This window comes from Dasypus novemcinctus, chromosome 25 (assembly GCF_030445035.2).
Source record: "Dasypus novemcinctus isolate mDasNov1 chromosome 25, mDasNov1.1.hap2, whole genome shotgun sequence".
Classification (NCBI taxonomy): Eukaryota; Metazoa; Chordata; class Mammalia; order Cingulata; family Dasypodidae; genus Dasypus; species Dasypus novemcinctus.
Window position 1 is genome coordinate 23,247,364 of NC_080697.1, and position 26,229 is coordinate 23,273,592.

The 26,229-nt window shown below is 48.9% G+C and overlaps 1 protein-coding gene across 1 annotated transcript in view; it reads right to left on the reverse strand.

The window, feature by feature from the left end:
* Positions 1-5,301: 5,301 nt before the first annotated feature.
* Positions 5,302-26,229, reverse strand: part of LOC101447362 (L-gulonolactone oxidase) — a 43,130-nt gene continuing 22,202 nt past the window's right edge. Inside the window, 8 exon segments of the mRNA XM_004454158.5 lie at positions 5,302-7,284; positions 8,024-8,114; positions 9,509-9,603; positions 9,605-9,649; positions 9,651-9,678; positions 10,577-10,726; positions 22,095-22,171; positions 23,994-24,101. Coding sequence (XP_004454215.2) covers positions 7,156-7,284; positions 8,024-8,114; positions 9,509-9,603; positions 9,605-9,649; positions 9,651-9,678; positions 10,577-10,726; positions 22,095-22,171; positions 23,994-24,101 — 723 coding nt within the window. The 3' untranslated portion in view covers positions 5,302-7,155.

Consider the following 26,229-nt stretch of genomic DNA (forward strand, 5'->3'; position numbering starts at 1 on the left):
TCCACCTCCCGCCACCGCGGCCTGGACCGGCCCTGCCCGGCTTCGTACCCGCCGCGGCCTGACCCGGGCCCGCCCGGCTCCAAACGCTACCGCGGCCCGCAGCCGGGGCCTGCACCGGCCCCGCCCGGCTCCAAGCGCTACCGCGGCCCGCAGCCGGGGCCTGCACCGGCCCCGCCCGGCTCCAAGCGCTACCGCGGCCCGCAGCCGGGGCCTGCACCGGCCCCGCCCGGCTCCAAGCGCTACCGCGGCCCGCAGCCGGGGCCTGCACCGGCCCCGCCCGGCTCCAAGCGCTACCGCGGCCCGCAGCCGGGGCCTGCAGCGGCCCCGCCCGGCTCCAAGCGCTACCGCGGCCCGCAGCCGGGGCCTGCACCGGCCCCCGCCCGGCTCCAAGCGCTACCGCGGCCCGCAGCCGGGGCCTGCACCGGCCCCGCCCGGCTCCAAATGCTACCGCGGCCCGCAGCCGGGGCCTGCACCGGCCCCGCCCGGCTCCAAACGCTACCGCGGCCCGGCCCGGCCTGGCTCAGCCCCACCGAGCGGGGCTAGATGCCTCGTCTCCGCCTACCCAAGAAGGGAATCCTCTACAGGTAGCTGGGATCTCCGTGTATATTTCACAGACGAATCCTCTCTGTTACCTTCCCTCCAAATCGATGTCCAGACACCTCCGGACCAGCAAAAATCCCGAAACAATCCGGTCCCAAAGAGTCTCCAACGCCGCCCAGCCGATTCCCTGCAGAAGACTCTAACAGGGATGTTCACTCAGCCGCCATCTTGCCCCCTCTCCCTCTTATGTTTTTTAATGTAACATTTTGTGTGATCTATTAACTTTAAAAAAAGATAGTATTCTAGTATTGCACCAAGAAGATTCAAAGTAAATATGGCTCACTTAATGATATACATTCGTTACAGTTGTAGGGTCAGAAGGTATTTGTCAAAATGATATTGATTGTAAGTTGTATCTTACAGTAACATCACAGCATATTTTAAAAGTTATTTTCTCTTTTCAGTGGTTATATTGTTAAATTCTGGCAGCCATGTTTTTTTTTTTTAATGTGATCTTTTTTAAACTCACACATACTTACACCTTAAAAGACAGATCCTGGGGAAGCTGATGTAGCCCAAGTGATTGGGCTTCCGCCTACCATATGGGAAGACCCGAGTTCGATCCCAGGGGCCTCCTGGTAAAGGTGAGCCTGTGCGGCAAGCCAGAGCCCACTTGGTGAGTCAGTGCCTGTGCAAGGGAGTCATGCAGCAAGATGGTGATGATGCAACAAAAGAGAGATGAAGAGGAGAGTCAAGGCGAAGCGCAACAGAAACCAGGAACTGAGGTGGCACGAGTGATGAGGAAATTCTCTCCACATTGGGGGTCCCCAGGATTGAATCTTGGTGAATCCTAGAGGAGAAAAACGAGAAGAAAAGACAAAAAGAGAAATAGACACAGAAGATCACACAGCAAATGGACACAGACAGCAAAAAGAGCAGGACGGGGGAGGGGAGGGTGGGGAGGAGGAGAGGGATGGGGGAAAAAAGATCCTGCAGCTTTCTCTGAGGTTTCCTGGGACTTCTTCTATCCACCTTCATCCTCTTTTGCATGGTAGCCTGCATTTGAGGGTCTTTGGATGTCCCTCCCTCTCTGATAGAAGTTCTAACTTGGAGCACTAGAAAGATGGAGACAGGACACAAGACCACCAAAGTGTAGGGATACGACATGGGTAATTCTGGTTGGGGGATTGCAGATAGTGACCCCTTTATTTCTGGCTTCTAGGGACTCTTGTGGCAAAGTGGCCCACAGAGGGCATTGAAGAAAACCTCAGTGGTGCTGGGCCCCTTACTACCCTTCATTCCCATTCATCCCATTCACTCCCAGCCTGTATGGGTGAGGTGGTGGTTTTTTTAATTGTTTTTTCAGGAGGTACCAGGGATTGAATCTGGGACCTCGTACATAGGAAGCAGGCATTCAACCCCTGAGCTATACCTGCTCCTAGAGGGGAATAGTTTTGATATGGATATGAGATTAAAGTCCTAAAGCCAATGGGTTCTTTTATTCACTAAGAAATCAGGAAGTAATAGAATCTGCTTGATGGGAACAGCAGTTAAAACCAACAAAATTGCTTCACGTTGGTGCCTCCAAATGAGTTGAGACTCTATAGTAAATAGGTTCAATCCACAATTAAACATAAGGTTCAAAAATAAAGTACACCTGTGAGGTAATTGAGAATGAGGTTGAAGAAATAGTAGGGACCAATTATTTGCAGTCATGTGGCCAGTAAGTGGCAGGGTTGAGGTTGAATCCAGGTCTGGTGGGGGGGTAAATGGGTTCTCACCTCCACCTTTTAGCTGCCCAGGGCTTCCCACTTCATTATCCTATCCAGACCTTGGAACAGACACTAAAATGTGCCAGATATTTGCCAACTGTAACAGAATAGCCTGGCAAACACAGAAGTATAAAATAGTTCTAGAGAAAATGCAAAAAAACTCAGAAGAAAAAAAGAAAAAAAAATAAAGCAAACAAAAGAAACAGACAAACAAAACAGAGAACTAGGGTCGTCAGCGTTCATTCACAGGACTGGTGATTACCAAATCAGGCAATGTGGATAAACTTTCCAGACCATGTGGAAGAAATTTACGAGGTTAATAACAAGGTCTCTGTTTGCCTCTAAACTATTCTCACACACTGATAAGGGTAATCTCCGATTTCAGACCCCTTATTATAATATTCCTAGATTATGACGTTGACTAATGCTGGCTGCTTGGACAAAATGAAAGTATTACTATATTTTTCTTCCTTCTTTTCTAGTTATCTTTATTTATTTAAATTAAAGTTAATAGATCACAAGGAATGTTACATTACAAAAACATGAAAAACTAAAAACATAAGAGGTTCCCACATAACCCACTCCCCACTCCCATCACATCATTTTTGTAAATTGTAATTTTTTTGAAGATATATACATCACCAAAAAAAAGTTACATTAAAAAATAAAAGAGGTTCCTGTATATCCCCACCCCCCCACCCCACTCCTCCCACACCAACAACCAAAATGAGCGTATTTGTACAGCTCGTCCTGCGCCTGCTCCCACCTCCTTCAGGGCTCGCTCACTGAAGATCTAGCAAGTTGCCTTCAGCCAATTCAGGTCCACTCCAAGGTGGGCTGGGGAATCAGACTAGGAAACCTGGAGAGAGGTACGGCACCACTACCTGCCTGCTCTCATTTGTTTCCCCCAGCACCCAGGGGAACAAAGACTGTGACCTTGACCTGGTACCAGACATTCTCCCACAACCTCATCTTTGTCACCAGTCCCTCTTGTGTGCCTGACCCTGCCCAATCCACTAAAGGACAGTCCCCAAATGAGGCACTTCACAGGGACCACTTAATCCAGCCTCACACTCCTAATGAGTCTTGCATCAAGACTTTTGACATCTTCATGTATTAAAAAAAAAATCATAATGCATCGAAAGAAGATGTTCATTATCCAAATTTAATACTGCTTCCCATCACCAGTCCAGATGCTGGAGAGTACAAGGTATTGGATTTTTAAAGTATATCCTGAATTATCTTGAGGATTGCAAATCTCTCTCTCTCTCTCTCTCTCTCCAATATGTAAAGGCATTAATTTATGGATGTAAAACATTTAAACAAATCAAAAGTTTTGTAAGTCTGCTTTGGAATTTTCTGGAACTGCCTGGGCCACTCTGAACCTCATCAAGGCACTACCACAGGGGAAGAAACCAGAGTGAAAATTAAGGTAAGCCAAGCTCAAGAACTGAGTGCAGCTTTGCTCTGACACTGCATTCCCGCCCCCCGCCCCCCTTTAGTTCTCCTCAAGCATCAGACCCTTGGGATTAGGGTCCTTGGAGCTAATTTCCTCGGCTTTCCCTCTCCTCTCCTCCCTTTGCCTTCATTTTAGTAACTGGAGACCTCCAGGTAAGGCCTTTCTTTTGGGGCACGCGAAGCGAACACGTCTAAGTTTGAAACTTCCTCCTGGCCAACTTGCCTCGAGCCTCGCTGTGGGTCTGTTCCCCCTTCGGTGGCATTTCCGCTTGCTTTAGAGTTGGGGACCTGCAAGGCTCTGCGCGGTTTAGGTCAGAGGCACGCCGCTCTGTATTCGCCTCTCTGCCACCAGGTGGAGCCTTGACTCCTGTTAAGGGACTGACGGCCGATCCGCGCTCAGCCGGTGGGACTGCGGCGTGGCGCGCTCTCAGCGCCCGGTCCCCGCTGACGGTCGGCTTCCGCGCCACCTCGCCCCCAGCGCGCTCTACCTTCCCGCCTTCCCTATCCCACGCCTTGTCTGGCTCTCCTGAGCTACAAAGGCCTTACCTATCCCCTAGGCCTCTCCCAGGCAGGTGACCAGGCAGACCAGGCCAATTCGAGGTAACCCCTCTCCAGAGACGCCCGCTTGGGGAGCGAGAGGGCACCGGTCTTGGGCCTGTGTTTCACGGGTCTGGGTTTGGGGAGGCTTTCGAAACAGTGGCTGGCTGGCTGCAACCTTCCGTCCCTTGGACAAGGGCTTCTCTCCTTTCTAATGTGAGCAGGGCCAGGTAAGGCAGAGCAGGCTTCCGGGGTGGCATCAGCAGGGGTGATGTCAAGAGGCGGATGCACAGCACCGCCGTAAGCGCCTTGCGCAGGGCCCGAGCTATGCCTCGGGGTAGCCAGCCTTCGGCTCTCACCAGTGAACGGAACGGGGGACCCTCAGAGCCCACCTGAACCTCGCCCCCTTCTCGTCTCCACACCAGGGGAGTGTAGGGGCCGAGGCAGCACTGGAGGAAGCTGTCCCCAGGTCACCGACGCCACCTGGGGAGGCTGCCTTCCGGCTGGTGACCTCTCCCCACAGTTCTAACCATGGGAGCTGCTCCTGGCCCAACAGCTCTGAATCTGAACTTCAAAGTAGCTTCACCCTGGCCCAGGGAGACACCGTTCCTCATCCCTCTATCCCATTTCTTCGTAGACGCTGCTGGTAATTGTCCCCTGTTAGAGGTCCAGACTTAGAGCACCGCCCACCACTTTCCCAGGTGCGTTTCCGGAGATGCTTAGAGCGTTTGCCACAAGGGGGCAGAGCCGGCTCATGCTCCCTCCGCAAGATTGAACAATTGGAACGGAGCGCCCAGGCGATGGGAACCCAGCCATGGGGAACCCGGGCGCGAGTAGCCAGGAGGAGGCGAGAAAGGAGAGAAAAAGCGGCTCCGTATTAGAGATGCCTTCAGGAGCCCAACTGATGGGCTTAGTAAACACCGCTCGATATCAAAATTGTAATGTAATGAGAATTTTTGGTCATCATGACCTTCAGGCATCAAACGATCTCAAATCAAAGGAAGAGTAAATTATATTTATCAAAAGAGTGAACCAAAAAGGGTCTGGAGCCTCTGGAAATAGAAAGTCTATTTCCAGAACATTCTGTTGCCTCAGCATTCAAGGACTGACATTTTACTGAACTTCAAAATTTGAGACTTAAGTCACTGTGCTGTATGTCCCTTAATGCCCATCTTTCCTGTAGGATAGGTGTGAAGGACCAGAGGGGACACAGTACCAGGATGGCACTCCTTCCTAGAGCAGAAATGTCATTTACAGACCTGGAAAATAAAGCATCACTTAAAATGAAAAAAAAAAAAAATTACATAATGGAATAGAATACAAAATGCAGTTTTTTCAAAAGTTAAAATATAAGATCTCCAAAATGTTAGGCTGTGAGATGCACCCAGGTTTTGTTTGAAGAAACTGCCTTTCAAACTTGCTTTGTGACACTGGACAAGTTTCTTCACCTCTCTGAGCCTCAGTTTCCTTATCTCAGGGAGGTGATGTGGACTCAATAATATCCAAATCCTTGGTGTGTAACCTGCTATGATATTCTTTCTGTTACATCACCAATCCTGAATTCCTTTCCTTGCAATACCAGCAGGCTGGCTTCAGGGGAGTGCATCTTGCCCTGCTCAGGAGACCCCCTTCCTGGGTTAATGCTGTCGTCCTCTTGAGATTCTTAATCATTTTCAAATAAGGGGCCCTGAATTTTCATTTTGTGCTAGGCCCTGCAAATCATGCAAGCAGCCCTGCTTCAGAGTTGCTCTTGCTCCTAAAGCCGTGGTCATGGGCATCTCGTCTGAGCCACGGCCCCCGAGGGGTTCGACTAAGGCAGGTTTGACAGGCCCTCGACCATACGCCATTTACCTGACGTTTCATCATGGTCTCCCTTATATTGCTACTGAAAGTTTTAGTCTTGCCTCTTTACTATAAATTTCTTGATGGCAGGAACCTGTCTTAAGTTTCTTTAATTCCCCAAAGCATTTGTCACAGAGTAGATGTTCAGTGAGTGCTCCATGAAAGAATGGCCACAAAGTGTGGTAGGTCAGAGGCAAACTAGGTTTATAAAAGGAATATGGGGAGCATTTTCCAGGCAACTTTAAGACCCATGACCTCAAGAAGGTAAGCCAGGGAATCTGTGAGCCTCTTTCCTCCTGAAGAATTACATTAGATGTGAAGAGGAGGAAGCAGAGACCAATTCTTGGTCTTTACTGAAAAGGAGGCAAAGAGAGTCCCACTCCCCAAACATTCCCTGAAATGGACATGCTGAAGGCCAGAGGACGGTTGGTCCCACCTGCAAGAGGGCAGTCACCAGGGCAGATGGGCGCTCACCTGGGCATTTGAGAGACCCTCAAGGGTGAAAGAAAGCAGAGGACAGGACACAGGACTTCTGTGCTCAAACACATGCCAATGAGACGCCTTTCCCAAGAGGGCTGGAGAGGGAATTCCTGAAGCCATAGACCATGAGAACTCTGTGTCATACACAGCTGGCTGGTGGAACCTGTGGATGACTGAATCATCCTAGATAAGCATGGCAGTTTAGGGCTTCTTCTCCCCCTCGGGAAAGAGGATGTGGTGATTGTAGGCTTGGCAAAAGGGAGTGCCCAAGAGGGAGAGACCATTGGGAATTTGGGCACCATGTTAATTCTGCTCAGGCCACCTCCTTGCTGGAGTTGCTGTAAAAGAAACAAAGTAAGAGAGGAGAGGCACCTGCCCAGAGCCAGGCTCATCATTTGTGGGGTCAGAGCAGCTGTGGGCTCTGAGCAGAGGAACTGGAGAGTGGAAATTTTGTTTCCCATCTGGCCAGTGGGACTGCAGAATGGGGGGTGGGGCGAGGGGACGTGGCTTGTTTTCTGCTTCGGCTTCAGTAGAACACTTTCTCCAGATACGCATTCAGGAACATCCCAGTGGGGTCCAGCTTTTCTCGGATGGCACAGAACTTTGGAAAGGCAGGATACATTTTCTCGAAGTCCTTCCGGGTACAGTTGTGGGCCTGTGGAGGCAACAAAGACACAACAGGCCTCAGCTCTGGAGCTGGCGTTCCAGCAGGGCTGGAGGGCAGGCACCTGCGTGTCCGTGCCACTGCTTGAATGACACCCTTCAAGCACACTGTCACAAGCACACACATGCTCTCACACACACATGCACAGCCGCACGCCCAGGCCCTCATGCTCACACACACGCAAGCATATACACACATGCACACGCACACACAATGTAGAGACCCAACAAGGAAGGAGCATGGAAAGTAAAGAAGAAAAGTATTAAAATGTAGCATTAAGGTCCCCCATTCCCACTGCCACCTGGCAGTGTGGTACAGCACAGAGGGCTCTGGCCTCAATTCTATAGTTAATTAGTATGTAAAGCCTCAGTTTCTTATCTATTAAATGGGCTCAGAGATCCCTGCCTTATCCTGCTCATAGGGTTGCAATGAGAATCAAATACAGTGTAAAGAGGAGAAATTTCTCCAAAAACTCTGAAGTACCAGTCACTGTTGAGAAGATTGCAATCACTGGACCGTTTGAACAAGAACATAGAAAGCGGGATGGGGTCTAGTTAGGGAGGGGAAGCTCCTGCTTTCTGGGACTTGCTCAGCCCCCAGTATTTTCCAGCAGTCTCGTGTGGGCAGGCAGAAGGACAGAGGGAAGCGAGTTGTCTCTGATTAGACCGACAGCTGACAAGGAGCTGGGCGGCAGGCTGGCCCCTGCTGTGCCTCTGCCTGTAAGCCTTACCTTGGCCCAGTGGGGCCTCCCCCCAGCCTTCTTCATGATGGTCTCGTAGGCCAGCCAGTAGTCCAGCCGGGGCACGTCCTTGCCATAGGGCCTGGGGAGCGGCAGAAGGAGGTAAGGCCTTGCCCTGCCCTGCACCATCCCAACCACAGTTATCTGGCACCTTCTCCGTGCCACACCCAGCACTTGGCCCTGGTGCCATAGAAATCAAGACGTGGTTCTGCCTGCAAGGAGCTCCCAGTCTAACAGGCATTCAGACACAGACAGAGGTCTTTGCCGCCTTAAAAATTGTGCATCCTCTCACATATTTTTTAACTGGCATCTGGCATTTTATAAGTTTAAATAATTTAAAGGAATTTTGTATATATATGCCACTTTTAAATATATTTTTGGCAAAGTCTTGAAATTTCAGAATTACCTTGGTTTATGGAGATGTTCACCATATAACCTAATTGGCAAAACCAGTGGGTCCTCGTTGCCAAGCCACCCAGCCAAACCTGACTTACTGACCGTGAAGTCTGACTTGGTTTTTGAAAATTCAAATGAACATGTTAATAAGCATCCCCATGATAATTTTTTGCTTCTGATTTTGAAGTCACAGGTGGAGAGAAGATGGATGGGCAGATGAGGTCTGAGCCTTCGTGCTTGTCACCCCCCGTGAAGTAAACTGCAGCCCCTTTTCTGTCTCTTGTGGGATGCCCTTCAGGAACAGTGCGTTCTCTTAATTGTCCCTTTGCACCCTAGAAGTTTGGAATTTTTATATTCTGGAGAAATACACCATAGTTAGATCTGAGATGGACGAAAGGTACGTATTTCTTTTGCAAAGTCCGAGAAGAATGGAAGGATGGGGAGAGGTGGGTAGGACGGCGCATCTTAGGCAGAATATTTTAGAAAAGGAAACACAGGCAAACTGAAGATCTGGAAATTGAGCCTTTTAAACTATTCATGTACATAAGCTTTAACTGAAAACTGCACAAGAAAGTAAAAACCAAACTCCTATGCATAGAGAATCACCCCAGTGCCTGGCGGGGCCAGTCAGGGTGGGCCGTGCTTCCACGGTGGACACTTAGCATCAGGTGTGACCCTCTTTTTTGCTGAACTTAAGCCTGACCTCAGACTCCTTCCCAACACAGCATTTTGGGCTGTCTGTATCATTGACCAGAGTAGGCACATGAGGGAAAATATATTTGTCGTTCCATAATATCAGCTTCATAAATGGTAGCTACTAACATTACTATTACTTATAACACAACTCTTAATTATTATATTAATATAATGTGGGTAGAAAATGGTAAATGTCATAGGAGTACAGAGCATGCTTCAGAAACTCAGAGGAGAGGGACTACTTCCTGGTGCCAGAATCAGGAAGGTGTCTCTGAGAAGGGGGCATTTTGAGCAGCATTGAAAGGTTAGGAAAGGAGAGGGGTCCTTTCAAAACTGAGGGCAGTTCCACACCCCACTCTCCCGGGGGGCAATGGAGCCCATCACCTGTACATGATGATGTTCATGTAGCAGCTGTCCCTCTGGAAACAGGGGCTCAGCAGGATGTCGTCCCCCCGGGTGAAGCGCACACGCTCCACGGGGGTAGTGGGCCACCACCTTGGGGTGGGCCTCCAGCGTGGCCTTCAGCCTCCAGCAGGGCCTCCTTGATCTTCTCTCTGCACTCAGCCCCGGGGGAGAGAACCAGGACCTCAGGGTGGGAAGGGACCGCAGAAGGCCAGCATGCAGCCTCCCGAATGTGCCTCAGCCTCACCCGGATGCGCTCTCGAGCAGGCCCATTCCTGTGGCTGCTCTGAGAGTCTTCCTTACGGCATATGTGACCTCAGTGTGCCTCCCTGGAAAGTAGACAAGCTCTTGGTTGGGTCCCCCGGGACCTCACTGAATAAGGGGCTCCACTCAGATATCTGCCAATTGTCCCATGTCCCCAGACCTTCTCTTTTAGACAGAGCTAAGAGGGAGCTGACTTGGATTCTAAAATTTCTGCCTGGAGAGTCTGGTGACCAAGCTTCTAACGCTATGGCAGAGGCATCTCCTGAGCACCAGCCACCACCCTCTCCTTTTCCTGGAGAAAGAAACCAACAGGGGGGCACTTAGCGAGGGCGTCACAGTGAGCTGGGGCTGAGGACTGCTTCCTAGGGTGCGGCTGGAGCACCCCTCCCAAGGCAGGGGAGCAGCCCCCAGTGCTGCCGGAGGGTCTCTGCTGGCTATGGGACTGAAAGCACAGGACGGTCTTTCAGCAAAACAGAAGCTTGGTCAGGCAGCCCCCGGCTCCCACCTGAGCCTGCCATCACACAGCTAGAGGTTCGCAGACAGTGAGAACGTAGAGGATTCTGGGCCTGGGAGTCCCTCCGAGGCAGAACGGCTTGGGGCAAAGAGCCTTGGACTAGGAGTCCTAAGACCTGCACCACTTGACCTGACGCATCTACGTGGGAGGGCTGCAGTGAGGATGGTGGGAGCCCACAGCCCGCGAGGGCCTTCTCTGGAACTGGAAAGCCTGGCCGGCATGGGAAGGAAGGCCAGGTCCACTGTTGCCTGCCACGGGGCAAAGCCACCCACCTGGGGATGGCCCAGTCTTGGACGTGCTGCTTGAAGCGGCACTCGTAGGTGAAGATCTTGTGGCTGAGGTCACTGCTCTCCTTCTTCCCGGTGAACAGGAGCCAGAAGAAGAAGCGGTTGATCCAGCCCACGAGGCCCGGCAGGAAGGTGCTGTAGGCACGGACAGAAGTGGCTGCGTCGGGCTGGCTGGGGCCGGGGTGCCCGGTTATCACAGCCCCCGCTATGATCAAGTGCTACGTGGGCCAGGAGCTGGGCTGTACGCAAACCCGGGCTTATTCTCAACGTGGTGTGCCACTTGCGTTACTTCTTTAGCATATCTATAGCTTGGAAGTCTCTCCAGCCAATGCGAACGTCACCTAAGTCATTCTTACTAATAGCTCTCTAGAAGCCCAGGTTATGGTATTCCACTGCACTGCACCGTTCCCCTACGAGTGGCTCTCCAGATTTCCAGGGCTTTGCCACCACAAGCCACACTCTAACAAAAATCTTTTTGCCTCCATCCTTGCTAGGCACAAAAGGTAAGTAGAGTTTTCAGGTCAGAAGGTTGCTGCCCCATTCATTTTCATAAAGGCTGTAGCAGCGCACCTCCTTCCACACCTGGTCATTTTTGAGGACACTATTATTCTAAGGATTAAGTGGCCTTTGGGGCCAGTGTCCTGGGATGGGTCTCAGCTCCCAGGTTCTTTCCTGAAGGGTGATGCTGGGCCTGCCGGCGGATCACAAGTGGAGGGCTCTGCGCTTACTGGGCCAGGAAGGAGCTGTCACCTGGCTTTCAGTCTAGGAAACTCACCCACCAGGACATGTTCTTCAAAATCTGTTTAAATACACACACGCACATGCACATGGATTAAAGTTCCTTTTCCTCTCTCTCAAAATGAAAGAACCAAATGTTCACTGGAGATATTTTGGAAAAAGCAAGAAAACAAAACTAGTCTTCTTACTGCTGGTGTGATGTCAGGCCTACTGCCTGTGATATCTGCCCAAAGGAAATGGGGGAGGAGAAGGAGGAGAGGGAGGAGGAGGAGAAGGAGGAGAAGGAGGAGAAGGAGGTGAGGGATGGGACAGAGGGGAGGGAGGAGAGGGAGGGGAGGGAGGAGGGGGAAGAGAGGGGGGAGAAGGAGGAGAGGGAGGAGAAGGAGAAGGAGGGGAAGGGAGGGAGGAGAAGGAGGGGAGGGAGGAGAAGGAGGGGAGGGAGGAGGAGGAAGAGTGGGAGGGGAGGAAGGCGGAGGAGGAGAAGGAGGGGAGGGAGGGGAGAGAGGAAAGGGAGGGGAGGGAGGAGAGGGAAGAGGGGGAAGAGAGAGTGGAGAAGGAGGAGAGGAAGGAGAAGGAGGGAAGGGAGGAGAAAGAGGAGAAGGAGAGGAAGGAAGGATAGGAGGAGAAGGAGGGGAGGGAGGAGGAGGAAGAGAGGGAGGGGAGGGAGAAAAGGGAGGGGAGGAGGAGGGGGAGGAGAGGGGGAGAAGGAAGGAAGGGAGGAGAAGGAGGAGAAGGAGGGGAAGGACGGGAGGGGAGGGAGGAGAAGGAGGAGAGAGAGGGGAGGGAGGAAAGGGTGGAGGGGGAGGAGAAGAGGAGGGGGAGGAGAGGGGGGACGAGGAGGATGGAAGGAAGGGGAGGGAGGGAGGGAGGAGAATGGGGAGGGAGGGAGGAGGAGGAGGAAAGGGAGAGGAGGAAGGGGGAGGAAGAGAAGGAGGGAAGGGAGGGAGGAGAGGGAGGAGAAGGAGGAGAGGGAGGGGAGGGAGGGAAAGGAGGAGGAGATGGAAGGGAAGGAGGGGAGGGAGGAGGGGGAGGAGAAGGAGGAGGAGGAGGAGAGGGAGGGGAGGGAGGGGAGGAGGAGAGGGAGGGGAGGAAGGGGGAGGAAGGAGAAGGAGGAGAGGGAGGAGGAGGGGGGGAGGAGGGGGAGGATAGGGGGAGAGGGAGCGCAGCTTTACTGATCTGTGGGCTGGGCGCCTGCACCACTGACCATATTCTCTGCTGGGGGGTGGGTGCCCTCTCTCTGCATCTGAGGTCACTGTGACACTGATGCCGACTGACTGTGCCTAGCACACGAAGCCCACCCTCTCCCACTACCCATGTGCACTCAAGACTCAAGGACTCCAGAAAGACAGGGAATCACACAGGAGAACAATGAGTCCAAGGCTGTGTCCTTGAACGAGTGATGTTTCTTCCTGTGTTCAGGGCAGAGAGCCTCGCACTGCCAACGGTGAACTGAGAGGCTGAGAGGCAGCTTCCGAGAGGGCGGCCCTCAGGGGTACAGCCAGAGGCCCTAGGAGGGCAGGGGCCGCTGGGGGGCGGGTCCTGGCGGGAGTCACAGTGGGTCAAGGTCCAGAGGCTCGTGGTGGGAAAGAGGACTGTCCGGTCATCCTTTTCATAAATCATTGCCGGACAGTTCTGGGCCCGGGTGGAGTGAGCGGCCCAGGAGGCCAGAGGGACGTGGCAGGATGGGGCAAAGGCCAGCTCAGGGCCCCAAAGGCTGAGCTCGCCACCGCTGACTGCCAGTGCCTCTTCTGGAGCTGCTAAGGACTCTCCAGCAGGCTCAGTCTGGCTTTGACCTCTTTCTTGTTCTGGTTAAAGTAGAAATGAGCCACCGCCTGTGAGAAGCTCTGGGCCTGGCTTGCCCTGGCCAGCAGGCCTCTTAGGCTGGTTGCCTGGTGGCTCATTCTCTCTTCTCCCTCCCTGGAGGAGGCCGGAGCGCCTCTCCCTCCCTCCCCACAGGCTTGTCAGTCGTCCCTCCCTTCCACGCTGTCCTCTGCTGTCATCCACCCCACAGCCACTCAGAGCCCCGAGGTCTCTAACACCCCACGCTGGGTTACAGATGTGCTAAGGCCTCCAGTGCCCTGCATTCTGCCACTCAGGCCAGGCGACGACCCATGGCCTTCACCTACTGAACACCTGTGACAAGTACTTTGCATTTAAGCCTTCCGACCCCCTGACTGTGGTTACCAGCTCTACTTTATCCACAAGGAAACCACAGCTCTGAGAGCCTAAGAGACCTACCCGAAGTCACTCAGGATGTAAATGAGGGGCAGGGATCAGAGTCCAGGGCACTGGAATCCATAGCCTGTGCTCCTTCCACTGTCCCGAACTGCCTGAGTTTTGGGTGCTCAGATATGGGTACATGCTGCAGGTGCAAAGAGAAGGCACCTTTGTCTCTCTGAAGATGCTTTCTGGTGGGGCTTTCACTGCTCTCAGGGTACAGGGTTGTTCTAACCACAGGAGCTGAACTTGGCCCTAGACCTGTCTCACCCTCCAGGGACCTGTGCCCAATGGACAGAGACCCTGCCTGTCCATCCTCCTCGGCCACGGCTGCCACCAGCACTGCAGACCCCACAACCAGCTGCCCACTCCTGAGCGCTTCAAGGACAGGGACCGAACCCTCCATCTAACTTTTTTTCTACAAACACCCATGAACCTCCACTAGGTGCCGTTTGGGGCACAGGGGATCAAGTGGGGACAGGACAGACAGGGCCCCTGCCCTCTCAAGATTAGTCAGACTTATCGGAAGCAGACCTGAGACCCCCGATTACACAGTTTGCGTTTTCATTCCTGCACCCACTCGGCACAGAGTTCAGAGAACGGCCCAGGATGGGAGGGAGGAGGCAGGAGTGCGATAGCATGATTTAGAGCTCAATTTGTTTGGATGCTCACTGGGCACAGACTCCTCAGACACACATGCATAAAGCTGTCGAGCAGCTGGTGATGGAAGCTGAGGCCCTGCAGAGAAAGCCTGACGGGGCATTTTCTGTTCTCACTCAAAATCCATAATCTGGATGGAAGAGTGACCTTCGGGCTGGGAACACTGGTGGCTCCTTGTCCCTCCCCCGCTAAGATCCAAGTAAGTCACTTCTTGCATTTTGCTTTCTTAACACCTTCAAGGCAGTGTGTCATGTCTAAACGTGGGCCCATCTGATATGTGTAGCTGCCCTATGCTGATGAGGGCTGATCCCCCGAAGGAAAGGGACAGACTCTTCCTTTGATATCTGGATTAGGTGAAGAAGCAATGTTTCTTCACCATATCCAGACCGATATGAACTTCAGCCAGTTCTCCAGGGTTCTGTTGTCACCACCATCTGTGACTTAGGTGAAAACATTACATTCCAGCCCAAGGTTCAGCTGAAATCAGCAAGGCCTGGGATCCAATCCTGGCTTGTCATTTACTGGTATATTGTATATTCCCTGAAAATAACTCTCTGAGCTTCAGTTTCCTCATCTGCAAAATAAGGATGATGCCTCTTACATCCTAGAGTTGTTGTAAAAATTAAATGGAATAACACATGTCAAGAGCCCAGCTGGGGCAGTGCTTGGAATACAATAGGCACACATTAAAACTCTTTAGCTGCTGAGCCCTTAGAGAGGGGTTGGAAAGGATGCATTGATGATTACAATCCGAGTTGGCATTATGAGATTAAAAAGTTCCAAATGCATTCTTTCTCATCAGTTGCAGAACCTTATGTCTTGAGGTCTAGAGAAGATCCAGGCTGACAGTGCAGGTGGGGAGAGGAAAGGGGACTTCTAGCTTGGCTGGAGAGTTCCCAATGGACCAAAGTCTAAATCCTGGCCCTTGAACTCTTCCTTCTGGCTCTCCTTTCCCTTTAGGTTGTGGCAATGATGAAGAAACCCAAGATCATGTATTCTTCAGGAGATCAGGTCACAGGGGAGGGTGTGTCAGTTCTCTATTGTTACAAGAGGTGCAGATGAATTGTTATGAGTAGGATATATATATATAAAGCACCCTTAGGCTAACTTCATGTTGGCCAAGTCATATCAAGATACTGAATTGCTACCAGACACCTCCTGGGAGGGGCAGTGATGTCTACTATGAACCTTGAGAAGACAGCTGCACACTTAGATGCCTTCCACCCCAAACTAAAACCTCTCTTGCTTTATCAGAACTGACTTTTAAATTTTGAATGAGGCCCATGTGTAAACATACCAAAGAAATGACTGCCTACATATTTTTCTAATTTTCATTACAAATTCCAGAGCTAAGACTAATTCTGTTTAGCTGATTCTATTTAGATGTTCTTCCTGGGTTGAGTGCCCTCAGTCTTCCCATCAAACATTTATTTCCATCCCCATAGCTCCTGGAGATTTCGCCCACTTGTCCTTCCATCGAGTGGTCCCTTGGTGCCAGACCCTGCTCTAGGTACTGACGATATGAAGAGGAAGGAGGCCACCTCCCTGGCCTTGAGAAAATACTATCTAATAGGGAGGTGGATGGAGAATTCTAGAATTATGGTGTGGTGGGTGACTCTGGTGTTTGCATAAGTAGGTGGATTATACAGAGGAGGGACTGACTATCTGAACTAAGGCACTCAGAGAAGGGATGGGATTTGACCTGAGTGTGGAGGACTAACTGGGAATTGGTCAGTGGGGCCCTGGAACAAAAGGCCTCCAGGCAGAAGGGACAGGGAGAATGAAGGCTTGGTCCCAGAAGTTCTACAGTGAACTCTGGTGGAGTCCCAAGGTTAGCAGGTTGGGAGGAGGAAAGGGGTAAGAGTGTGGGTTCTGGGATCAGACTGACTGCTTCAAACTTCCTGATCTCAAAACTTACTACAAAGTTATAGGAATCAAGATAGTGCGATGCTGGCATAAGGATACAAATATAGATCAATGGGACAGAATTGGGCATCCAGAAATAAACCCTTACATTTATGATCAATTGTTTTTTGATAAGGTGTCAATACAGTTCAATAGGGTAAGAATAGTCTTTTCAACAAATGGTGTTAGGACAACTAGATATCCACATGCAAAAGAATGAACTTTGACTCTTACCTCATACCATATTATAATAATAAGAGTAATGTAAGAGCTAAACTATACAACTCTTAGAAGAAGACAAAGGTATATATTTTCATGATCTTAGGTTAGGTGGTGGTTTCTTAAATGTGATACTAATAGTACAAGCAACAAAAGAAAAAATAGATGAACTGCATAAAATTTAAAAAAAAAAAATGCTTCTAAAGATACCACCAAGAAAGTGAAAAGACAACTCACAGAATGGGAGAAAATATTCACAGATCGTAAGGAACTTGTGTCCAGAATATATAAAGAACTCTCACAACTCAATGGTAAAAATACAATCCAATTAAAAATGGGCAAAGGATTTTACCAGCTATTTTGCTAAAGAAGATAAGCAAATGGTCAATAAGTACATGAAAATAAGCTTAACGTTATTCGTCATTAGGGAAATGCAAACCCACAATAAGATACTACGTCACACCCATCAGGATGACTTAATTAATGAAGACCAACAATAACCAGTGCTGGAGAGGATGTGGAGAAATTGGAGCCCTAATACATTGTTGGTGGGATTGTAAAATGGTACAGTGACTTTGGAAAACATTTTAGCAGTTCCTCAAAGAGTTAAACATAAAGTTACCGTATGGCCCAGAAATCCCACTCTTAGGTATGTATCCAAGAGAACTGAAAACATGTCCACATGAAAACTTGTTCATGAATGTTCCTAGCAGCAATATTCAGAATAGCTAAAAAGTGGAGACAACCCAAATATCCATCAACAAATGAATAGATAAGCAAAATATGGTGTACTTTATGGGCAAATATTATTTTCCATAGAAAGGAATGAAGTTCTGACACATGCTACACCATGGAGGACCCTTGAAAACATTATGCTACGTAAAAGAGTCAAACAAAAGACCTCATATTGTGTCTTTATATGAAATGTGCAAAATAGACAAATCCATAGAAACAGAAAATAGCTTAGTGGTTTCCAGGGGGAAATGGGGAGTGACTGCTAATGGATTTATAGTTTCCTTTTGGAGTGATGAAAATGTTCTAAAATTAAATTCATGGTGATGACTACATAACTCTATGATTATATTAAAAATCATTGAATTGTTGTGAAAGATGGACTGTGTTACAGGACATATATGAGAATGTTGTTTCATGAATAATAACAAATATAGAATACTATTATAATTCAGGGTGTTAATAATCAGGCAGGCTGGGGCGGAAATACACCAAATGTAAGATATGGGCTATAGTTAGTAATATTTTGATGATGTCCTTTCACAGTTTATAACAAATGTTTCACAACAATGCAAGATGGTGGTGATGGGGTGATATATGGGTGCCTTATATTATGATGATATGCATGTTTTTTTGTAAAATCAAATCTTTTATTATACATTTATTATTTAAGTATGTTCATGTATAAATGATATACTTCAATATAATTTTATTTTAGAAAAAGAAAATGTAAATTATAAATTTCCTTTTCTGAGTAAAAAATATCATTGAATTGTACATTTAAAAGGGCAAATTGTAAGCTATGTGAATTATATTTTAATAAAACTTCCATTTGCCTTTAGTCAAGAGGCATAAAGGTCTAATTTGTTCTCATCTGACAAGGAAGGAAGCCTTTGTGATAGTCCCAGAGATGACAACGATGAGTGTGCTGTGGAAATGAGAAGTGGATCCCTTTTAAGATGTATATTGGAGTTAGACGAGGCCAAACCTGGGGACAACAAAACTGCAAGTGTGCTCTGGCATAGCTGAGCTAGTTCTCCAGCTTTTCTCTGAGAGAGGAGAGCCAGAGAGGCAAAAACAGGAAGAGATATGAAGGGCAGAATTCATAGCAAAAAGTAACATCTAACCTTTGTGTGCCAAATATTATACTAAGAGCTTTACAATATTTCATTTAATCCTTGCAACTTTGATGAGACTGATACTGTCTCCATTTTACAGATGAAGAAACTGAGACATGAAGAGGTAATGTTACTTGTCCCAGTCCACTCAGCTATGAGGTATTATATTTGAAGCAGGAATTTGAAGTTAGGGATTTTGAACTCCAGAGTCTGCGTTAATAACCACTGTACTGGGAAACGGACTTTGGCCCAGCGGTTAGGGCGTCCGTCTACCATATGGGAGGTCCGCGGTTCAAACCCCGGGCCTCCTTGACCCATGTGGAGCTGGCCATGCGCAGTGCTGATGCGCGCAAGGAGTGCCGTGCCGCGCAAGGGTGTCCCCCGCGTGGGGGAGCCCCACGTGCAAGGAGTGCGCCCATGAGGAAAGCCGCCCAGCGTGAAAAGAAAGTGCAGCCTGCCCAGGAATGGCGCCGCCCACACTTCCTGTGCCGCTGACGACAGAAGCGGACAAAGAAACAAAAGCAGACAAAGAAACAAGACGCAACAAATAGACACCAAGAACAGACAACCAGGGGAGGGGGGGAAATTAAATAAATAAATAAATCTTTAAAAAAAAAAAATAACCACTGTACTTTGCCACCATAAAATCTTGGGATGATGTCTCATGCATCAAGTGCCCACATCTGTCCTAGACACTTTGTTGCAAAGATGAATCAGACTCAAGCAGTTCCTTTTGGATGGTCCAGCATCCAGCAGTGTGAGACACACCCTTAGAGTGTCCCCAGGGGACTGTGGTAGCCAGAATGGAAACTCCTCACTTAGTCTGGGAGTAAGAAGGAAAGGCTTCCTGGAGGAGAAGGGATTTTATCATCAGAGATGTCAGAAAATGAAATCCCAGGCAGAAAAAAATCCTGGTTTGGAAAGTTGACCCAGAGTAAAGCACCCAGATGGGCCCCTCCTCCATGGGGAGAACACTATGCCTTTTGCTGTTGGGGGTATAAGTCTAGAGTCTTGGCCCCATGGGGCACTCACACTTTGGAAGTGACTCTGACTAAGGGTCAGTCTAAAATCACTCCTGATGAAGGAGTCTAGAGAACTAGCCCATCTATGCCTGATAAGACATGCTACTTACTTGTTCTGAACACCTTTCCCTTTTAAACATATTTGACCCCATCCAACCATCCACTCAGATGCAACCACCTCATCACAGTCATCATTTACTGGGTCTATTGCAGCAGCTTCTCCCTGCCCTCCTTTCCCCTTTCAATCCTTTCTCCTACTGAAGCCCGGAGTGGGGGGGGGGGTCACCTTAAAACACTCTCTCCTTTAAACCCTTCTAATAACTTGCTACTGCCCTTAAGATGAGCCCCCCAAATCCTCAGCTTGGCCTATAAGCTCTGCGTGGCCTGCCTCCAGCCTCCCACCCATCCTCACATGTTGCACAGGTCGGGAAATGCAATGACAAGGCATCCTCTGTCCATTCACAAAGTCCGGGCTCTTCCTTGCCCACTGCCTCCCCTCTGCTTTCATGGAGCTGCTGGTGAGTGTTACTGGGGTGTGAGCAGTGGGAGTACTTCAGGGGCAAACCCCTGAAAAGCAGGGATAGGAGAGAACAAAGCAGGTACAACCTTAGGGTGTGGAACTTCACGTATACCTTGAGGAATGGCACAGCAGTTCCCAGAGCTACAGGAAGCATCTCCCACCAGCCCTCCACACAGGAGCAGGCAGACAGGGCCAGAGAATGTAGGGAAATTGACAGCTGAGGGCAGGTAGGGACACAAGTAAGGTCAAGACAAAGTGGTAGCAGACTTGGCCCAGTGGTTAGGGCGTCCATCTACCACATGGGAGGTCCGCGTTCAAACCCCGGGCCTCCTTGACCTATGTGGAGCTGGCCCATGCACAGTGCTGATGCGCGCAAGGAGTGCCCGGCCATGCAGGGGTGTCCCCGTGTAGGGGAGCCCCACGCGCAAGGAGTGCGCACTGTAAGAAGAGCTGCCCAGTGCAAAAGAAAGTGCAGCCTGCCCAGGAATGGTGCCGCACACACGGAGAGCTGACACAGCAAGATGATGCAACACAAAGAGACAGAGATTCCCATGCCGCTGACAACAACAGAAGCAGATAAAGACGACGCAGCAAATGGACACAGAGAACAGACAACTTGGGGGGTCGGGGGGAAGGGGAGAGAAATAAATAAAATAAATCTTAAAAAAAAAAAAGGTCAAGACAAAGTGTTGGCAAAGGGTCAAAAATAACCAAGACACACACGTGTTCATGATTGTTTTGTAAGTTCACAACCTCTCTAATAAAAATATATTTAAAAAATTAAAACAACCAAGACATTTCTGAAAAAGAACAGGGTACAAAGACTTGCTCTACTAGGTATCGAGTCTTATAAATATAATAACTCTGACATGTGTTATTGACAGACTGAGAGATACAGATAGATGGACAGAGAGACAGACAGAATAATGAAAAAGGACAGAGAGCCTATAAATAGACTCACCTATACTTGAAACTTGGCATATGAGATAGGAAGGACAGCAGATCACTGAAGTTAAAAATGAACTATGAAATAAGAGGTGCCAAAGGGACTGGTTATCCAGTTGGAAAAATTGGAATAGTTTCACTCTGTAGGTATAAACCAATTCCAGATGAATTAAAAGCTTAAATGTAAAAGCAAAATTCAAACTTTTAGGGGAAAAAAAAGAATATTTTTATGGCTTTAGGGTATGGAAAGATTTCTTAATAAGACACAAAAGCCCAAAAGATGAAAGAATAGATGGATAAATTGACTATGCTAAAGTTAAATATATATGCACACTAGAAGACACCATAAAAATGACAAACTGGGAGAAGATGCTTGCAATATATATAATCAACAAGGGGACTAGTGTTCAAAATATATAAAAATAAAACCCTATAAAACAACAAGAAAAAGAAAAGTAACCCAATAGAAACAAAGGGAATTGGACATGAATTGGCACTCCACAGAAGAGGAAACCTAAATGATCAATAAACTGGAAAGATGGGCAACCTTAAAAGTATCAGGGAAATAAGAATTAAAAACCACAACGAAATACCATTTGGTATCCATCAGAGCAAAATTTACAAATCGGACAATTGCAATTTTGACCAGCCCGTGGAGCACAGAGACAGTGCTGGGAGTTAACTTGGTATAATCACTTTGAAAAACAATTTGAAATTCTCTGATAAAGCCAAAGAGGCTCATACTTGACAACCCAGAAATTCCCCTCATGACAAAGAATGTGTCAAGAGCAATGTCAGAGAACACTCACAGTAGTGTTGGTATAGTGGTAGGAAAAAAAAAAAAAACCCCTAGAAACAGCCCAAAAGTTCATCAACAAGAGTAGGGACAAATACATTGTAGTAAATATGTGAAGTGGAATACTACACAGCAGTGAAAAGGAATACTTAGACCTAGACATATTAACATGGCCAAATCTCGTGACAAAATTGAAAGAATGAATTTGTTGTTTCAGGGTTCATAAAACTGCAGTATAAATGAAATCAAGAGAATGATAGAGCATGAAGTTCAGGGTGGCGGTTACCTCTGGGTACATTCTGGGAGTTACACAAAAGGAGGCTCCAATGGGACTAGCATGGCCTTTCTTATGCTGGCAGTGCTTTTTATCATATTCTTTATACCTTAAATCTATGTTGCCTGCATTCTTTTATATGAAATTGTTCATAATTTTAAAAATAAGATGTCATTCCATATCTTGGCTGGATACAAAGTCACCAGTCAAAGTTCCATAAAACAGGCAGGTTTGAAAACCACTGCTCTAGACCCAGGGGACAGGTCCAATTGGCACGTATAAAGACTGGGAGTTATTCTTCTCATGGACTCAACAGCGTCTGGCAGATGCCAGAAAAAGATAGCCTTGCATTCCTACCTGATCCAGAGCAGGAACTCCAGTAAATAGAATCCAATGGCATAATCCCAGAACCAGTTGGCAGAGGAGGAGGGGGGCTGGGGAGCAGAATTTGTGATCAGTTCATGGACAGAGCAGAGACCCCTTCCCACCTATATGTGATAGTGTCTCCTCAGAGAGTGCTGTGTCACAGGGGTGGCTGGGTGTGTGTGTGCACATGTGTGAGTGTGTGATCCACCTGCCAGGACAAGGAAAAGCCTCACTTCATGGTGGCACTGCCAACCTCCGTACTCCACTTCCTTTCGTTTCCTGTTTGCTTATGCATGTCTGCATCAACATAGTATGCATTTTGCATAAGACCAAAAAGCTTTCATCTGTCCTTCCTCTTCAGAGCGCATGAACTGAGCTTCCAGAGATCACCCCTTCTGAGCCCCATGCCAGCCCCTTCCACACAGGAGGTGCCGTGGGCTTTGCCTGACATGGCCCCATCAAGAGGCCCCCTAAGGGATGGCTTTGCTTTCTTCTGCTGTAGGTAGCATGTCTGCCAAGGATATGGGGGAGAGACAAAACAAGCGTTTTCTTCCACTCTACAATTAGGGGTGGGAAAGATGGGAGCTGTGAAGGGAAGTGGGCAGTATACAATGGTATCGGAGGCCCAGCTCAGCTGTCGGGGACTCTAACTCACCCCTTCTGTCCTGCCTCTACTTCCGTCCTCTCTCCCCTCCATTGTGTCTAGACTGTCCCTTGACCACGCCCCTCCACGCCCCACTCGCTGGCCCAGTGGAGCCTCGCGGGCGACTTTCCTCCTGCCTTTTGCCTCTGGCTTTTCTGCTTCTCTGGTCCTGTGAGGGGATGTCATCCTCATTGTTCTTCCCTCCTCTAACTGCGCTCGGGATGGGAACAAGTGACAGCTGCTCTGGGAGTGTGTGCAGACAAGAAGGGTGTGTGTGTGAAAATGGGAGGATAGGCGTGTGAGGACAGGGAGGGCGTGTATGAGGATATGAGTGTGAGGACCGGGAGGGCGTGTGTGAGGATGTGAGTGTGAGGACGGGGAGGGTGTGTGTGAGGATGTGAGTGTGAGGATGGGGAGGGTATGTGTGTGAGGATGTGCATGAGGATGGGGAGGGCGTATGTGAGGATGTGCGTGTGAGGACGAGGAAGGTATGTGTGTGAGGATATGAGTGTGAGGACGGGGAGGGCGTGTGTGAGGATGTGAGTGTGAGGATGGGGAGGGCGTGTGTGAGGATGTGAGTGTGAGGACCGGGAGGGTGTGTGTGAGGATGTGAGTGTGAGGATGGGGAGGGTGTGTGTGAGGATGTGAGTGTGAGGATGGGGAGGGCGTGTGTGAGGGTGGGAATGTGAGGACGGGGAGGGCGTGTGTGAGGATGTGAGTGTGAGGATGGGGAGGGTACGTGTGTGAGGATGTGCATGAGGACGGGGAGGGCGTATGTGAGGATGTGCGTGTGAGGACGAGGAAGGTGTGTGTGTGAGGATATGAGTGTGAGGACGGGGAGGGCGTGTGTGAGGATGTGAGTGTGAGGATGGGGAGGGCGTGTGTGAGGATGGGAGTGTGAGGACGGGGAGGGCGTGTGTGAGGATGTGAGTGTGAGGATGGGGAGGGCGTGTGTGAGGATGTGAGTGTGAGGATGGGGAGGGCGTGTGTGAGGATGTGAGTGTGAGGATGGGGAGGGCGTGTGTGAGGATGTGAGTGTGAGGATGGGGAGGGCGTGTGTGAGGATGTGAGTGTGAGGAAAGGGAGGGCATGTATATGAGGATGGGAAGAGCGTATGTGTATGAGGATGTATGTGTGAAGACAGGAAGAACATGGGCTCGTTGCCGGCAGCCGTCTGCTCCCTCAGGGACCTGCCCCTGGACAATCTCCTCCCAGTCTCGTCAGGACGACATGGCACCCGCAGCTACCTTGTTGGTGTGGTCCTGGTAAATGACACTGACGTTCTCACTGTGCGGGAACCAGAGGAAGCGGAAGTACTCGGACTTTTTCAGGTGGCTCTCCAGGTTGTCAAGAACCTGACATCGGCAGGAGGAAAGAAGAAAGATTGCGTTAGTCGTGGGGAAGGTGGTGGGGAGTGTTGGAAGCCAGGGCCCAAGGTGTGCCTCAGTTTCTCCCCAACAAAAGTGTCCTAACATTGCCAAATGTTATGGAACAAGTGTTGCAACACTGGGCCTTAAAAGGTCCACTCAGGATTTTACCTCCTTACAGGGCTGTTATGAGGAGCAAGCGAGGTCATGGGTGTGGAAGCACTTTACAAACTGTTTAAACTGAACTTGTGAGAGATGCAGGCTGGTAGTGCCCAAAAAATAGTCTATCGACCAAATACTCTGAGGAATTTGGGGTCCCAGCATAGACGAATGGTTCTGTCCAATCTTGAGTCATTACAGAGACCAAAAACATTGGGCAACAAGAGGGAGACCAGAAGGTGAAACCACCATGGCTCCTCCAGATCTCAGTTTTGCAATGTCTGAGAGCAGGGGAATGTTGAGAATTCTGGATCCTTGTCATATCTGTCAGGGAAGACCCTTGGCCTGTCATCAACTGAAGTGTGATAGGACCCAGGGGGTATAAGGAATGTGTAGACAATTGTTGCCTTGAAGCCAGAGTGATGTGGATGTCATCCTCTTCAACCTCCCCCATCCAGACAGCTGTGTCTTTAAGGTTCCTGCTCTTCTACCTGCAAACGTCTCTCCCAGCTTCTCCTTTAATTCACTCCTGTTGCTGTGATCTTCATTCAGGCCTTTTAAACTCTCACCTGCACTATTACTCTGCACTCACAACTTATCCCATTTCTCCTCTCTTCAACCAGCTTTTGTGGAGAAGCATCCCAAAACACAGCTTGAAAATCCCCATTTCCTACATTATAAAACCCAAACGTTTTAATTCAGTACTAAAAGCCTTCCTTAATCAACATTGTTCAGTACAAAAGCCATCGAGCACTTGAAATGTGAATAATTAAGATGTGCTATGAGTGTAACATATGCATCAGATTTTGAAGACTTGGTATTAAAATGCAAAATATATCACTAATGTTTTTAGATTGGTTACATGTTGAAATGACAATATTTTGGATATGTTTGGTTAAGTTAAATACATTAATACTATTGATTTCACCCATTTTTATTTACCTTTTTTTAGTAGACTGTACAATATTATTTTTAGCCACATAGAGAAATTCCCCCAAGAATGAGATACCCAATCACCATTTGATCTTCACTATAAGAGAAAACAGGAAAATGCCAATAGAAACTTAAATAAGAATGCCTGGTCATGGAAAAACAGATTCAGGTGCACTGAGGGAAATGCTTCAGTCCCTAGCATTTCCTCATTCAAGCCCTTGGAAGACACTGAAAAAATTGTTGGACTTGCAGATTGGGCTAAAATGTCACTCGCATGATTGGAAGGCTTCCCACATGAAGACCGCAGTGGGGAGATGGCTCTTTGACGTGGTGATGCCTGGTTTATTTGGAACCCTTGTCAAGGAGCCATCACTCCCCAGCTGTTCTGCATCTGGCCATTATGTCTATAGCCAGGACTCAAGTGAACTCTTGTCCTACATAAACCTAGCCAAAAGAGCTGTTTCCAGTTAGAGGCTGTCATTGCCTGATGTTTCTACATGTGGCTTGATACAGAGATTGAAGGTTTTTTTCCTGGCATGTACTGTAATCTGTTGTAATGTTGTAATGTCCTGTAATGTGTTGAGTGCCTCACATGTCATGTCATACATCCTGCTCCTTCCCCACTCATCACAGGAAAATGGCCTCTCGTTCTATGATGGTACAGATGGGTCTCCAAACTTCCCTTCTGGAGGAAGCCTTTGCCACCCTCAGGACACCTAAGAGACATCTCCCCACTGCTTATGCAAATGGGCCTTCACACGTCCTCTTACTCAGTAGCTCTTGCGACAGTCTAGATACTGGAAAGGCTTTTTGCTGCTATGAACTCGAATGTGTTCTGTGACCCTGTACTGCTGAGCAAAACTTTTGCCACACTTGACACAAGAGAATGTTTTTTTCCACTGTGCTGGAGCAGGCAGGTTTTCAAATTTCTTTTGAAATGGAAACTTCTATCCACGCAGGATACTGGTGGGGTTTCTCTCCTCTGTGGACTCTTCATGTGTTTGGTGAGCTGAGACTGCTGAGT